At 30.9% G+C, this 18,015-nt stretch overlaps 1 protein-coding gene across 1 annotated transcript; it reads right to left on the bottom strand.

The window, feature by feature from the left end:
• Window positions 1-3,692: 3,692 nt before the first annotated feature.
• On the bottom strand, window positions 3,693-14,704 carry LOC107440292 (uncharacterized). Its single transcript, XM_016053175.3, has 4 exons — window positions 14,575-14,704; window positions 10,982-11,163; window positions 7,804-7,910; window positions 3,693-5,171 (listed from the first exon to the last, which is right to left on the bottom strand). The coding sequence occupies exons 1-4, from the start codon at window positions 14,640-14,642 to the stop codon at window positions 4,542-4,544; spliced, it is 987 nt and encodes a 328-aa protein (XP_015908661.3). The 5' UTR covers window positions 14,643-14,704; the 3' UTR covers window positions 3,693-4,541.
• Window positions 14,705-18,015: the final 3,311 nt, after the last annotated feature.

Raw genomic sequence — 18,015 nt, 5'->3', positions numbered from 1 at the left:
CATCAGGAATTTTTTTTAAAAAAAAAAAAAAACNTTGGTAACATCAGGAATTTAAAAAAAAAACAACAACAAAAACAATGATATTGAAAACTAGAATTTTATTTTAAAATTAGAATTAAAATACTTATTTTTCCAATATAATTATATAGAGCTGCTATGGCTCAAGGGATGGAGCGTTCGCCTTCCAATGAGGCGAACCGGGTTCGAATCCCAGTCGATGCTAACGTGAAATATCCTCAGTGGTAGGCGGATCATGGGTTAGAGTCCCCTTAACATCAGGCTAATCGTGGGAGGTTCTCGTGGTATTCCTCTCCGCGTAACGCAAATGCGCGTTAGCTCCATCAAAAAACCTTCCACGAAAGCAAATTTCTCAATACACTCAGGAGCTCCCTTGTCTTCTGGATTGGGCTCAAACTTACAAGTCTACCGAGTTGAACATTAGTAGTCGTAAGCCCAAAATTGGGTCGGCTGTTCAACACCGGTTATAAAATAAAATGTAATTATAAAAAATACATATTAAATGAAGAATTTTAATCATATGAATGAACTATTGGGTTGAGTAAAAAGTCAGTTTTTTATAACAGATTACAGTAGTGCAGTTTTTGGAATACTTGACGCATTTGCAATAATAGTCTTTACGTCATTGATAGCTGACGGTTAAAGCTTTATTGTAAAGAACAAATTGAACTATTTTATCGAGTTTTGGAGATTTGACAGAGCATTGAAAATGGCAGATCAATGTGTTCATTTGCGGCGTTAGATTTTTCTTTTTTAACTTCCGTCGAAAGAAAAACGCGTGTCAAGCTGGGGAAAAATTGTGCGACGATGACGATGCTCTGGGAAAATGTCCCAGAAAGCATGCATAACCTTACGGCTACCTTGTAATCTGAATTTTCTTTTTGTTGTCGTGAAAATATTTGTACAAAAAACCTTTTTTCAATAAAACAGAAATATTGCAGTTTCAAACCTTTCATCCTAAAAGAATTAAAAATTATTTTTTCAAAAGTATTGTCACTTAGGCAAAATGGTCACTAAGTCCATAATGACGTTTTAAATGACGTCACACTAGTGATAGGATCAAATTTGCTTTGTCCATTAAAATTTCATTACATGATGGATTTTAGCTGAGCGTACAAGACTTTGCGAAAAGAAACCGTATCATTACCTAGATTTAAGATTATTTTCACCTTGAGACTAGCTTTATTCAAGGATTTTTTTCACGCTTGAAAACCTTAAGACAACCTCGATTTAAGGTTTTGATATAGAATGTTATTTTCCAAGGTTTTGGATTAAGGTAATGAGCGTAGATTAAAGCACACACAGATTTTCACAGATCTCGTTTTAAGGTTGGAAGGTTTACTCGTAAATCGCATAACAAAACCTTTTTAGGCTTGCATTAAAAGGTGTGTGTAAATAAACGTTATTCTGCTATCTGTGTGTCAATGCCAAATCTGATTCAAGAAATTCCGAGCTGGTGGTTTTGATTGAAAGATGCCCTTCATTCAGGAAGGCTTAACCGGACAAAATAATGACATTGATCCTGTCAAAGTCACCTTACACGATGCGAGAGATTGTAGAGACATTGAAAATCAGTCAAAAAAGTCTTCACGTCCATCTAAAGAAGCTGGGTAATGTAAGCAAGCTCAAAATTCGGGTTCCTCGTGAATTCGAAGAAGTTCATTTGACGACACGAATAAACATCCACGATACGCTCGTGAAAGAAAACAACTATTTTTTGAAACAAATAATAATTGGTGATGAGAAGGGGATTGTTTACATCAATGTGGTGCGTAAACGGTTTTAGTCCTGAGGCGAAGATTCGCCATCAACGACTTCTATACCAGAATTTAATCAGTGGAAGGTTCTGCTCTCAATGCGGAGGGATTGGATGGGTGTGGGGTTTTTCGAACCTAACCAGGGAACGAAACAATAAATTCGGACGTGAACTGTAAGCAATTAGATACGTCCAGAAATGTCCTGAGCTCGTCAATCGTAAAAGAGTAGTGTTCCATCGGGGCAACGCAGGACCACTTACAACTTTGGCGACCGGCAAAAAGTTATTAATGCTTGGATGGGATGCGTTGCACCACCCACCATACTCACTTAACCTTGCGTCGTCAGACTTCCACTTGCTTCGCTCTTTTCAGAATTCCTTGCGTGAAATAACGCTAGATTCAGATGAGGCTGTAAATTATCACCTTGTTCAGATTTTCTCAAATAAAGTTAGGTTTTTTACGAACGAGAATTGTGACCAAACAATGGCAAAAGGTCATCGAACAAACGGGAACATTTATCATTGATTAACCCTTAAGTATATATGTATGACTTTGAAAAATGTAGAAAAAAACGCAAACACTTTTTACTCAAACCAATATTTCACTTTAATTTTAAATTAAAAAAACTGAGAGACTGATTATTCAAAAACTGAAAAACTATGTTTTATATTCTTTTCACGGAAATGCTATTTTAATACAATTATACATTATTATAAATCCTTTTTTTTAAGTAGATATAAGGTTGGTGTTTACACTTGCAGAACTCCACAAGGTTTAAGCTGAGTGAGGATTGAAGATACTTTACACCTTAAGCAATGAAGTTTAGTTGTATAAATACACTATTATACTATAATTTTAGATTTAATTTTTTGAGATTTATTGCATTAATGTAAATTTTTATGTGTTATTGTTGCTAATTAAAAACAAAGAACATTTATGTGGGATTTTTTGAAAGATCTACTAGCTTCTCACTGTATAAATTTTAAATAAAATATTTCAGTGTTTTTTTTTTATCATTTAGAATTGGAGATTTTTCTCTTGGCAAATATTAATATCACTCTATTTATTTTCACCATTTTATAAAACTTAGTAGATTAAGTAATTTTAAAAAAAAATTTAAACGAATACTAATCCTGAGAAAACAAGATGTTTACAGTCAACAAACAATTTCTACTTTTGAAAAACCAATTTTGATTCCTCCAAAAATCTAAAGCTTAAAACATTTAACAATTTTGAATTTTACACCAACAACATAAAAACTTAAAATATTAGTATTAGAGCTAGATAAGCTACTGATGAAAAAATAATTGTAATCTCTTTAGTTATACTTTNCAACATATGCAAATTTTGCACGGTTTGGCTTACTTTTCAAAGAGTTATCGCTATTTTTGTGATTTTTCCTTAATTTATGATAACCAGTGTATTAGTATTAGAGCTAGATAAGCTACTGGCTACTGATGAAAAAACAATTGTAATCTCTTTAGTTATACTTTATAACTAAACAGTGATAAAAAAATCATATTGTTTATGTCAAATATTTTGTTTTACACAATATATGTGCCTTTATTATTGCTATTATATAATAATATAAGGCTATTACATAATAGCCTTTATTTTACATAATATATGAGCATACCTACAAGCATTTGATGGAAAACTTATTTTATCGATGTAATAAACGTATGCAGTTATTAAGAAGAGCATGATGAATAAAGTTTGTATATAATTTCATTTCCTTAGTTTTCATTAAATAGATAATAGAAATAGATTCGAAGATAACAGATTTTAGAGATTTAATAATCAGTCGGATATATAATCTGAGCTTCATAGCATTATAAATACAATTGAACAATCCCTTATGAACACTCAGTCATATATATATGACTATTGTATAGATATATTTAGTAAACAAGAGGATTTTATTTTTGTGAAAAGTCAATTAAAAGTGTGAAAAAGAGTCAAATAGTTTTAATGGAAAAATAATTAGTTAATTAATGAATTCGGGCAATTTAGATGATGTTTTTATTACACGTATAAAAACATCATCCAAATAAAAACTGTCACACCGATTATTGGCAAGTATTTAATTTATATTGAAATCTTTTATGAGAGATGAACACTCCTCTATAATCCTTGTTTGTATGAATCCTGTTTTTAATGAAAAATTATGTCGTGTATTAAGTTTATTTAGGGTATATTAAGAAGAAATGCAACTGATACTGCTTCAGATAAATGTTTCACATAAATTGTTTAAATTAATATTCATAATATATTAAGTTAGTATAAAGTTACTTCACAGTAGTAAATTCACGATTCATAAAAATGATTCGTGTTTTTTTTCAAATTCAAAGAAAATTTTTTTGTATTCGACACAAATTAATGAACTTTTAATTTAGCATCACAAATTTACCAGAGCTATCAAATTCATCATAAAATTCTACATAAAAAAACTTTAGTATTAGTTACAAAATAATGATCCTATAAAAATACACATAATTTTCTTTTATTTAAAAAGAGAAGTAAAAAAAAAAGCTGAAGTCCTATACCTCAGTTAGTAAAAAATTACTCACCATCAAATACTGTGATAACAAATTTGATATCAGTATTAATGCTTTAAAAAAAAGCTGACGATTCTTACTATGAGCTGAAAATCTCACATTTAATAGAATGCCATGACAATAACCTTGGTATCAGTCACAAAATGATTCCATAATGATAATACCTAAGATTGTAAAAGAAAATCTAAGTATCGATATTTGAAATTTTTTAGAATGGCTCATACTCCCCATCAAATACTGCGTAAATGTTTTTAGTCTCATTCATCAATTTCCTTTTAGAATACATCCTATAACTCGGCAACATATTTTTTCGAGTTGTTCCAATGGCTCCGAAAATCACATTGGCGTAAAAATTTGTGCTAAATGTTTGCGCTGCTAAGCCCTTTTTTACATCGAACGACACAAGCAAGTTCTTTAGAATAGCCTCAGCTATGACAGGACTTTCTGCATACAATGGTCCAATTTTTGCGCAACCTTGAATCGTTTGTTTGGCGGTACCGTAGCCGACACAGGTGCCTCCTTTTGTGGCGACAAACGATCGACTGTCTTTGTCTCGGCAGTTGGAGACGACGAGTTGCTCTCGTTCGTAGCCCACCACTGACCTGTCATAATCCAAGATGGCTCCTAAGTACGAATCTTGATACTCGTGAAGGTATACATTTTGAGGAACTTCTGAAGAGAGTAAATTGTAATCAATGACTGTGTCATATTCGTATTCTATGTTAAGAAAATCATTTTGCGGATGAAAAGGCAATTTCAGATTCCTTTTCAACAGTCCAATGTCTGAATTTCCAACGATGTTGCAGTTGGGATGACTATCGAATGAGTGTTTGATAATCTAAAATTATATATATATATATAATTATATATGGAGAATTTTATGTATATATAATTTTTTTTCNAATTAGTGTGAAATATATATATATAAATATAAGGTTCGCAGTCATGAACGTATGAGCAGAAGAAATAGGCACAGGATTTGAACGAGGGCAAACAAATTTATTTTATTTAATCATTTTGAGATGTATGACGAGAGAGAAAGAGCCACAGTTTCATCGTGATTAAGCCTAAATGTTAGGGAAAATCTTGCAGAGAAAATCATTAAAATGCTTCGATTTATGGATAAAGGGAAATCTTAGTAATTATAATTGGTTTATTCAATAAGTCGCGCGATTCCTACAAGGAGTAATAGGAAAAATTTCTTACTTTTAATCAATGCATGCTTGAGCCAAAAATAGATTTAAGGACAGGGTGTGAATTTAAAAGTGTGAGAAAGTGTTTCGATTAGAATAATAAATTAAGAAAAGGATTTACAGAAAAGAAATAACATAAGAAGATTAATTAAAGCTTAAAGCTTTTTATGTTAAACACCCCCCCATATATATATATATTACTTTTGCAGGCTTGTTTTGTGTTTTTGCATTTAAGGATCCACTGGATTGTTCTGTGCGGAATATACACGCATTGCTTTTATGAGAAACGCGTGAACAATGTACCAAAAGTAGGTGGAAATGGGTAAATTTTGCAGTCGTCATAAAGTTATCAACCATCTTATATTCATTTCGACAATAAACGCGATAAGTAATTTAAAAAATTTCATTTTAGTCCAGGAATTAGTGTGAAACAAAAGCGCGTTTCTTCGGAAAACTGAATATCCAAGATGTTTTCTAACTAAAATTTTTATTATGTTATTGTAAATGGTACTTAAAATTCATCTCCTTTCTCTTTCCCCTCTTTCTTAAGAGAAAGGGGGTGATTTGGGGGGGGGGAGAATTTCTAAACAATTATTGTTTCCTATTTTTTCAGCGTTGAATTAAATGAGACAATCGGATTTTTCGTTTAGAACAGTATTATGTACGAAAAGTACAAATTTGTACCTGTGCCTATTTACGCATCTGATGCTACTATCTACGTAAATGAGACATTGTTTCCTATGTATTTTATTACGTGGAATCAAACTATATAAAGGAGACTATATAGGATTCGATATAACAAAAAATTCGAAACTTGCATGTTTCTGCATTAAATAAATTTTGATGTTACTTAGTATTGTATTTGACTTAATTTAGAACATATTTTACTTTGGTATCTTAGGCCTATCTGAACATGTTAAGTGCACTTTCCGATGAAATTTTTTATTCTAAATTAAATGAGGTAAAACTTGAGTTGCTGGGATTAGTAGTTTTGACTTTATAAGTGCTTTCTTCATGATTGCAATTCAGAAATTGTATATTTTTACAAACAAAAAAAAATTTATAAACAATTGGTTTCAATTTTTGAAATCTTAACCCTTTTGATTTTGTTACTTAACCCTTTCGTGTTTGATTATATTTCGTTTGCAGTAAAAATACATGGCAGAAATATCTTACTTGTTTGTATTGAAATGCGTAAATAAGTGCAAGTGTGTAATTGTACTTTTTGTACACAAAACTCTTGCAACTACCTAACAAATTTTCTTACCGATTCTTGTTTTGTCTTATTGTTGAAACAGTATCAATGCTGAAACATTATTTCGGAAAATAAACCTGACATGTTCATAGATCTATGAACAGCAATGTAAGGTGAACACATAAGTACGCGTCAAAGTAAGTACTTTTAACACATAACATCTCTTTCATCTTTTGAACTATGTGTGTTTATTGACATGCGTATAATCGCATTTGATCTGAGTAAAAAAATTACATCGGAAACAATGTCTCACTTGTTTAGATAGTATTATCAAAGGCATAAAAAAGTTCAGGTACAAATTTGTGCTTTTTGTTCACAAATCGCTTATAACTTCTAAACTATTTGTCCAAACGTTGCTCTCATCAAATTCAGCATAAAAAGGTACATAGGAATCAATGTATCAGTTCAATTAATTAATCAATTCAATAGAAGTAATTTAATTCTCTCCATCAAATTCCCCCATTTCTCTCAAAAAAAAAGGGACGCATAGAGAGAATTTTCAGGTTTCATTTATAATAACGTAACTAAGTGTTCTATGGGACGGGATAGCCTGTCTGGTAGGGTGCTGGGCCCACGTCTAAGGGGTCGTGAGTTCGATCCCTACCGACCGAAGTGTAGTAAATGGTGACTGGTGCATGTTAAATCAGTCGGGTCACAAAGTCATCCATGTTCCTTTAGCAAATCAACTTCAGGGGGACTGAATTAACGATTGATCATTCTCTGGTTTAGTTTAAAATTACGATCTGTGGATGAATGAAGGGATGGGGAATGGATCCGCCTTATAAACGGGTTATGACGTATGTTCGTGGCAGAAGTCGAATTTTTGGCTATAGACGACGCCACTAGAAAACAATAAGAAGAGCCTCCCCTTTGCCTTGATAGCATGCGGCAACAACAACAATTACAAAGTTTTCTATATACAAAAAATCTTGGGTATTAACTTTTCGGATGAAAAAGTCTAATTTTACTGAACTATAGTTAACAAATTTAGTATTACACATTTGGATTGTTTGAAATCTTACCTGGCGTGCGATGCCCTGCAATCTGTAATTTTCATGCGTTACATGGAAACAAGCGAAATAGGTGTCATTTGTAATTTTCTTAAGGCATATAGTTGAAATGATCTTTCCTATAAAATACACGTGTACTTTTTAATTCAAAAATAAATTTAATCAATAAATCACAGAAGCAAAATAATCTGTTAAGCCCAAAATTTAAATAAAGGCAGAAAATGCAAATTTTACTAAGAAATATGGAACTTGGATGAAAACTCATCAAATTTTCAACTCTATGGTTGCATTTCAGTAGGCAGTAGATTGACAAACATAGTATTTTTTGTTTAATACAAGAGTAACATTTGATAATTGCAAGGGAACAATCGAATCTCATTTTTTCCCCCACTCCATCGTAAATTGGGAACACTTTTCTACTCAACATCGTAATTTTAGGTTCCTAAATCTTATAGTATTTGCGCAGCAAAACAAAATGGAACAAAAATGGAGAAATTGTGCAAGAAAAGGTAGGTAAGGAGCTTTCAGGAACCGCGCTAAGGATTTCAAATTAATAGCCAGTAAATTAGTCAAACATCAAAAGTATGGGCCAATTTTGAAAGTGTTCGCCAAATGCAAATTTTAAAATTTTTTAAATGATTAATTTTTTACGGTAGTTTGTTTCAGGCTTATATTATTTGACCCAATTCTACTTGGTTATGCGGAGCATCTAACGAAAATTTTCCCATGTAATTTTGAGGATTCAGTTTAATATACATTTTTCTTTCTTGTGGAAAAAATAATTCGCCAACACTTTCACCAAATTTACGATTTTATCGCATTTGCCGAGGCTCTGAATGCTTAGAGTGGGCCCTGGCTTTCAAATAAACAGGATTTTTGTTCTTTTTTTAAAAGCTCGTATTAAAATCCTAAACAAAAATCACTCTTTCTTGCATGTCAAATTCTAACTCTTTAGTTCCCTTCCTGCTGCCTGCAGAACGATCGATCTCTTATTTTTGGACAGTTTTGGAGTAATTGTCAGGGCTTCTAGATAAAATGCATAAATTTGTATCCTACGCTTCAGGAAATCTTTATGATATTGCAGCATCTGCATATACATTCGTAAATGAGAAAAATAAATTAAATGAGCAAGTGAAATTGTTCTGTTAAGTTTCTTGGTTTAGTCTGCTGCTTAAACTTTTTGTGCTTCAATAATCTTTGGCGAAAACAGGTTTGTAGTGCTTTTAAATAATCAGTAAATACAATTATTATGATTTGAAATATTAAACGTTGCTTTCACAACTAAACAAAAAAGAAATACGTAAGACTTTCTTAAGTATATGAAATAACTTGATTTGAATTGTATGTATGATTTCAATAAAAACAACAAATATGCTGCCAAGATTATAAAAGGGAAATAAAATGTGATACTATATGCAAGTGTAATATTTAAAATTAAAGAAAAATACTAAATTTTATAGAATTTATTTGTATTTTATTTAATAAGCAGTGTATTCGTAAGTACATTTTTAGGCATGTTAGAAGATACAAGACTTTTACCTTTCATAAAAAAAATTCTTTAAGTTTCTCTTTTACAGTTTTAAGATTAAAAAAAATAGAGATCACAGCAAGGCGATCGCAGGTTACCCATTGAAAAAATGTTCGTTGTCTAATTTTTTTTGGAAAAGCAAGTTTATTGTGTTTTCATCTTGGATATCTTTAACTCTTAATCCTGAACTGCTCGGTACACAATTTCACAGATATATTTGAATGCAGCTCAGACGCATTCTGTGTTAATTCTTTTGATGACTGAATAAACATTGAACAACCAATCGAGATCAATATTAAAATTTTCAGATGGGTACAATGGTATTTGTAGGAGATTGAAAGCTGCATCATACACCCGTTACGGATTCACAAGTTCATACATGAAATATGATTTGAAAGCTAGGCTTTTTTTTTGATTTTTCATGAATAGTGAATGTATCATTTATATTGCGTGGAAGACAGTCTACGGTCTTGTGCAAGTTATTGAGTACGTCGACAATGGATTCTTTTATCCCTAACTGATGATCAACCCCCAGTTCTCGTATTTGCATGAAAGGGGTTCGGAGAGCCACCATTTGCTCTTCTGTAGGGTTCAATTGATAAAAATTCCGAGAGTATGTGTTCGAAAATTAAGAATTTCATTTCCCGAACCCATTCATTTCATTAAATCAATGATAATTAGCAGTGTTCTGGTTCTGAGACAATAAAGCAATTTTAATCGATTTTTATCAAGCTCATGATAGTTTACAAATTTCAGCTTTTGCTACAACTAACCACTTTGGATTGATTTTTAATTAAACCCATGAAAGTTTACCATTTTTTAGATTTTGCTAGTTTTTCCCACTTAGGACAGAATAAAGCAGCATTAATTTACCATAAAATACTTTGTATTGATTTTCCATTAAGCTTATTCTAGTTTAATATTCGTCTTTTGCCACTATAAAACTTATCAATTCAAACAATCGAATCTGTAATAGTTTACAGTTTTCAACTTATGCTACCATAAAATACTTTGTATCGATTCTCGATGATTTACTTCCTTCATTTTCTGCTATCAAATAGCGCTTCTGATCAATTTCTAATTTAACCCGTGAAAGTTTAGCACTGAATCAGTGATAGTTTACCATTTACAACTTTTGCTATCACAAAATACTTTGCAAAATTTTTCATTGAAGCCTGTACAAATTTGCCATTTTTGTTTTCTGTTATCAAACAGCGCTTTGGGTCGAATTTTAATTAAACCCGTAGTGTTTTTATACTAATTTTTAGCCAATTAAAAAAAAATTATTAAAATTCAAAATTTATAATAAAAAATGGAGTATTTATCGGAATTATGAATCCATTAAGGGCGTTAGATCAACCTCGAGCTGAAAAAAACTTGCTAACTAACCACGCGCTCAGCGACGAAATTCAAAAACCGAGGGAAAAAAACATTCGCTGATAGGTTTTCGCTCCGTGACGTCATTCATCCTCAGCCATTTACAGTTCTAGATCTAAAAAGGGAAATTCAGTAACACGCGACCCAGCCACCAGCTAATATTATGAAACAAATTAAAAACAATAAAAGAAATTTAAATACTTATTTACAACTCAAATATTGGTCTGCGATGTCTTGATTTTTTGTTAATTGACTGAAAATTAATACATAACTGTGGTAGTTTACCCTTTTCATCTTCTGCTACCATAAAGCACTTTGGATCAATTTTCAGGAGGATTTTGTAGCACGAAGCTGCATCGTAAAATCCGTTAACTCTTCTCAATTCCTTTACTTGGGGAATGTCTTGTTCACGCATGTATCGTAGTCTGTATCGGGGAGCACTCCTCTCGGGTTGATTGGAAATGTTTCTAAAAAGGAATATTTAAAACATGACAAAAACATCATTGAAAAGTCTGTATTTTATTTATTACTAAGATAATTGAAGCGGTCAATGCTAAAAGGAGACATGTTACAAATATGCACTTTTTTTAAATAAATAAATAAATAATAATAAATAAATAAATAAAAATTAAATAAATAAATAACAATAAATAAATAAATAAAAATTAAATAAATAAATAACAATAAATAATAAAAAAAAAATTCTAAAAAAAAGGAAAAAATTGCGATCGCTTTGTTACGACAACTGGTTACACATTGGTCAAATGCTTTTTTTTCTGGATAGACTCCGATAAATTCCACAACATTTCGAATCATGGGTNCTGAAAATTAATACATAACTGTGGTAGTTTACCCTTTTCATCTTCTGCTACCATAAAGCACTTTGGATCAATTTTCAGGAGGATTTTGTAGCACGAAGCTGCATCGTAAAATCCGTTAACTCTTCTCAATTCCTTTACTTGGGGAATGTCTTGTTCACGCATGTATCGTAGGCTGTATCGGGGAGCACTCCTCTCGGGTTGATCGGAAATGTTTCTAAAAAGGAATATTTAAAACATGACAAAAATATCATTGAAAAATCTGTATTTTATTTATTACTAAGATAATTGAAGCGGTCAATGCTAAAAGGAGGCATGTTACAAATATGCACTTTTTTTAAAAAAATTAAAAAAATAAAAATAAATAATAAAAAATAAATAAATAAATAAAAATTAAATAAATAAATAAAAAAAATTTTAAAAAAGAAAAAAATTGCGATCGCTTTGTTACCATAACTGGTTACACATTGGTCAAATGCTTTTTTTTCTGGATAGACTCCGATAAATTCCACAACATTTCGAATCATGGGTTGCAAAAACTGTCTCAATTGATGTCTGTCGTCGGCATGGTTTTCAAATCCTGCCTATATACGCACAGCATACTTTTCCTTCTTAGTATTCATATTTATATTGAAATTACCATCAAGGCAGTTATTATAAGTTAATAATAAAAGGAATATAAAAATACTTTAAATTATTATTATGCAAATACAACAAAAAATGCCTGCTATTGAAAAGAAAAAGAAATAAACTCACCAATTTAATACATAACAAAACTAAAAGAGAAAAAAGGAATTCTAAAGAAAATTATCAAACAGCAGCGGTCACCACAGCAACGCACACAATGTCGACGCATGCGCACTGTTTACTATTACTCTTGAACACAATTGAAAAGTGTGATGGCGTCCAAATAAGGTGCGCACGCCATCAAACCCGAAACAACACCCATTTTGCCAATGAGTGAAATAGAAAAAGCAAAAATAAACTGAGTCAATTGTGGAAGGATTGTTTTAATTGCTTCCAAATTGTTTGATTCTCTTTTTTAAGCAGCGTAGAAAATTACTCGATGTTTGATAATCGGTGATTGATGTTCCAAAACCAACAAAAAACTTATATTCGTAAAAATGTTGAAACTTAGAGTTGTGCTTGAAGCCAGTACACAATCGCGCAGTTGTTGAACTCAATACAGATTAATGATGGCATCATTCAATATGACTTGTTTACGCCCCATTCTGAGCAGATTTAGGAAACACACAGTAGACAATACTGCGAGCATTAAAAAATGTTCCGTATGATTTCAATATGATGAGCAACACGTGCGAAGAATATTGAGGAAATCTGAAGCTGTTAAAGTTTATAGACTTTGCACTGTTACGAGGGCTCCTTTTCTGACAGCTGAAACAAATTGCGGTGGATGAAGGTGACAACTTTCCAGCCGCAGCTCTACTTGTCCATGAAGATTTTTACGATGTTATTAATGTGAATGTAAAGAAAGTCGTATATTTAAAATTCGATTCCTCAAGAACTATTCAACCGATTACGCTCAAGTTTTGTATTTTGCCCTTTAAAATTATGTAAAAATTTATGTAACTTACGATTTAAAAACTTTATGATTGTTATTAAATAAAATAATAGCAAACATTTACCAAATTTTTTTTTTGCATGGAATTTTCTTTGGATAAACGAATTTTATAATTGTATGCAAAAGATTTTTCAATTCACTTAAAAAGTTCTCAAAATATGGCGAAGTACGCAAAAAATAAAATTAACATTAGAGGGTCCAAACTTCGTTGAGCTCTCCTGACCGAACTATGGGGACCATATTTCCCAGATTGCGACAACCCACTATATTTTGAGGGTCAAAAATAAAAATCCCTTGAAAAAAAGGTATGTTTATTCAGAGAAAGTAAGTTTAGTGTCTGATTTCGTAATTTTAAATATCGTCTGCATTAATTAATTAACCTGTTTGAGGTCACCCCCTCGAGCCCTTTAGGTGGAGTTCTAGAACGTGAAGATCCGATCATTAGATCAACAGCTATTCAGGGTAGTCCGTTTTTTGGTTCACTGTACATTTAAAAATAACTATGTTTATTTTTTGCGTAACTTCTTAATTGAAATTTTGTACATTTTAACTGGGGCAGAATGTAAGCGCTAATGCTGCGTCTTGGCACGCTTTTGTCGATCGCCAACGATAAAGTTCAGTTTAATTTTGGCTTTGATCAAGCACAAATGTATTCCCATTTCTTTTAGTTTAAAAATAAAGTTATTTCTTAAGTTTTATAAAATGACGTCTACTTGTCTCTAACAGTGGCTTAGAAAGGAATGTAATTCTCCTTTAAAAGCATGATTCTTTACAACGTATTTTCTTAACTGTATATACGTATATTTTAAACTAAATAATAAATAAAAAAACAATAAATAATTGTTAAAAATTATTTCATTGCTTGAAATTCAACTATGTTAATAATTCTGCGCATTTTTTGTTAGGTATTAAAAGTGAAATTAACTTTAAAAAGGTCAAACTATCGATTTCTCTCCTAACTAACTATTGGGACCCTCTCTAAGCCACTATTTTGGCGTTCAAAAATTCGAATCTTTCGTAAAAAGCTCTGTACTTTCACAGATAGTAAGTTTTCATGTTTTTCGTGACTTAAAATATCATCTGCAGAAATTTTCTTTAGTATTTAAAGAGAATGACGATTCATTCAAAAAATGCAATGTAAAACGTAACAATTCGATATAAGATTAAAATGTATTCATGTGTTCCGTTTTTTATTTTGTGCACTGTATGCGCATATTTACTTACATATGCCTATTTTATCTGAACTAATCGAGAAATAGTAAATAGTTTGAACGACTCAGAAAATAGTTTTTTTTTAAATTGCTGAACTCATTAATTGTATTTTATTTAAGGAATTTTGTTCATTGGATAAGTGTCGTAAAAATTTACCAAAAATCACTTTACTCTAATATTCTCCAGATATATTTTTTGAAAGTTAAATAAAAGAAATGTTTATTAAATAGCTATTCCTACAATTCTTAAGAAATCAGAAATCTTACCTCAGCCGTGTAGTTACTGAACTGCGTAAATTTTTCTTCACTAGCGTAACGATATTTAACTTATGCATGTTCTTTTAAGCTCTGTTTCAGATAACAATTCTCTATTTGTATATTTTTTCTCGCATAAACATTCATGTGCCTTTATATAGTATTCACAACATCGCTTTTATTCTATAACTTCCCTTAACTAACAATAACTTTATTCGATAACTATTTATAATTCATTGTATTTATTTACTAATCTTAAAGAGAAACGCACTTAAATCTAGAAATAATGTTCATTACCTACAAAAATAAGCTTCACTTCTTTTAAAGACATGAATTTTTATTGATATTATATGAAAACCGAGTTATAAAATCATGGAAATATTGGAGAATTGCTTATAAACAAACTCGTTTTATATTTATTTTTGCATTGCTCGTCATAAGGGAACATAGGTTGTCTCATCTATTAAAAATTTCCATTCTTTTTATAATTTACTGTGTGTTTATAAATAAATCAACTTACTAAAGAACGAAATATTTTTATTTATTATATATGTATATATTCTATTATAAATATTAAAAACTTATAATTTATTTCATTAGCTTATAATAGTCCATAAAATTGTGTTTAAAATAATATCAGCAGAGTGATTCAGAAGAGCGGTTATATAAACTCGGAGGTAGGGCACATCAAAGAAAAAATAATTAAAATTTGAATAATCATTTTGAATGAAGCAAAAGTTATTTTTTTAATATTGTTTTCTCCACATTAGCTCCATGCAGGGCCTAAAACTGTAAAAGGTGATGACTAATAGGAAGCAAAAATCTATAAAAAGATATTTCCTAGCATATTTTATTTTTAGATTACTATAAAAAGTGAATGCAAATAATATTTTCACTTTAAATATATATGTTTTGCAATGTAAGTCACGTGGTAGTTACGATCGAATAATTATGTAACTATAAGTAAATTAAGTTCCTACCCCTTCTTAAGTTTTTAAGCGCGTGCAGGGATGCCACAGGCAAATGGAAATATAAAAAAAGTGGCAGAAACTAAATTCGTTTTTTTATTTATTATCTCGTTGATTATGCTATCGTAGAGCCGTAGTGGCTCAGGGAATAGATCACTTGAGTTTGAATCCCAGCAATGGTGGGTCGATACGAACTCCGCACCCGGCTCGCACCGACCACAGTGCTGACGTACTATATCCTCAGTGGTAGACGGATTATGGGTTAGAGTTCCCTTGCTGTCAGGCTAACTGTGAAAGATTTTCGTGGTCTACCTCTCCCTGTAACGCAAATGCGGGCTAGTTCTACCAAAAAGTCATCTATGAAGGCAAATTTTTCCCAATATTTGATCCAGGAGTTCGATTGTCTTTTCGATTAAGTTCAAAACTACAAAGCTACAGAGTTGAACATTGGTAGTCGTAAACTCAAAATTGGGTCGGCTGTTCAACGACGTTTATAAATAAATTGGTAGAGAATTAAATAGTAGAATATGGATAATTAATAATTATGCTTACTCTTAAAAAGTGTCACTTCGAGATCACAGTCATAAAGCTACATTTTATTTGATAGTTTGAATTTTCGATAAGCAGTGGTGGGAAAATGACTTAAAATAAAAAATACTAAACTAAAAATATCTTAAATTCCTTTATCACTAGAAAATATTTTTTACAAAGCGGAGCATGTTTTCCTCTTTGTGTCATAAGGCTAGTGTGGACAAATCAAAAAATTTATTGATTAATCTACAGCATATACATAAAAATACGAGTTTCCAATGAAGTATCCGATATTGCTGAATCGTTTGGAAAAAAAGAATAGATTTAACTCTTCCCGAAAACTAGCTTTTCCTATTTTACGTTTCGCTTTCAATCTTGTAAATAAGTGATCGGGAAATAAAGCAATAATTTTTTACCTTAATTATTATTTCACTACTATTTTAAATACTGCAGGAATCTGTTAATATCATCCGGATTTTGAACCATCTAAATACTAATATATAGCGTAAATGAGTGAACTATATTTCAATCATAAAAAATCTAATTTTAAGGTGAGTGATTGAGGTAGAATTTTTATTTATTTATTTATTTACCAGAAAAAAAGNGCAATAATTTTTTACCTTAATTATTATTTCACTACTATTTTAAATACTGCAGGAATCTGTTAATATCATCCGGATTTTGAACCATCTAAATACTAATGTATAGCGTAAATGAATGAACTATATTTCAATCATAAAAAAAAAATTCTAATTTAAAGGTGAGTGACTGAGGTAGAATTTTTTTTTATTTATTTATTTACCAGAAAAAAAGTATTATTTATTCATCAAACTGAATTTGTTTTTTAATTTAAAAAGAAATCTGACAAATCATTATTAAATATCAGCTGAATGGCAATAATAACTAGTAGCTGAAAGGCATTTTAATGCAACTGTTAAAAAAATAGTCAAGTTCATTTTTCTGAAAAACAAAAACCTTAAAGTTAAATCATTAGTTTTTATTTAATTTCCTACTGTACAAAATTTTCGAATTTATTAAAGAAAATATTTTATTAAGTTTATAGAATTGAGTACATAAATACTAAAATAAATGATGTGCAGTTAATGTTCAAGAAAGAATTTATGACATATAAAATGAGTGAGTCCTTAATTTTTGTTGTTGTTGAAGATATTGAGATTTGGTTTTTATTTAGTTTATGGTTTGGTTTTATTTACTTTCGGTTTTTATGAAGCTGTAGTTATTTCATTGTTAAAAGGTTCTTTAATTTTTAAATAATTTTTGAGTGTTTATTTCCGATTGCTCTGTCAATGTTATTTCAATATGACCACATTTCTATAGTTTTCTCTTCATTTCTATAATAATGCACACACAATCACAATTTTAGTTTGCGTTGCTTTATATATGGTTTTTATTTTTGAATTTATATCATTTAAGTTTGTAAAATAATTCGTTTATTTGCGCATTTCTTCGATATCTTAGGCTTTCTTTTTAGTAAATTCATTAATATTTGAGCAGTAAGAAGTAAAAATATCTTAATCTTATGTAATTTTAAATCTTGATTTTTAAATAATAGTTGTAATTTATGTCCTTCCAAAATTATTTTAATGAATCTATTTACGATAATAACCTGACACTCTTGCAAAGAAGGGACTAGACCATCCAGTTCCCTCCACCTCAGAGCTTACATACCTTGAACTTTTTGCAAGGCAAAAGGCCCAGAACAAACAAAAGTGGCTGCTTCCACCTATTCACTACTGGTATAAAGCAGAAAGACCAGGACTCTATCTCTCCCTGGTGATAGGCAAACCAACACCTGCTTATCCCGACTGGCCAGTGGACACCTAAAAAGTCTCACATTTTCTGCAAATCAAAAAATCTTTCCTCTTTGCCCTAAATGCCAACAAAACCAGGCATCACCTGAGCACATCTTGAACTGTTTAGCCCTGGACTGGAA

This window comes from Parasteatoda tepidariorum, chromosome 3, assembly GCF_043381705.1.
Source record: "Parasteatoda tepidariorum isolate YZ-2023 chromosome 3, CAS_Ptep_4.0, whole genome shotgun sequence".
Lineage (NCBI taxonomy): Eukaryota > Metazoa > Arthropoda > Arachnida > Araneae > Theridiidae > Parasteatoda > Parasteatoda tepidariorum.
This window is presented reverse-complemented; position numbering and strand designations above follow the sequence as displayed.

Excerpts from the sequence above, each read along its gene's own strand:
- LOC107440292 (XM_016053175.3), bottom strand. The coding sequence starts at position 14,642 with ATGCATAAGTTAAATATCGTTACGCTAGTGAAGAAAAATTTACGCAGT. Across the intron at positions 11,164-14,574 it reads TCAGTAACTACACGGCTGAG|AAACATTTCCAATCAACCCG; the intron begins GTAAGATTTCTG and ends ATTCCTTTTTAG. Across the intron at positions 7,911-10,981 it reads GGTAGCAGAAGATGAAAAGG|GAAAGATCATTTCAACTATA; the intron begins GTAAACTACCAC and ends TGTATTTTATAG.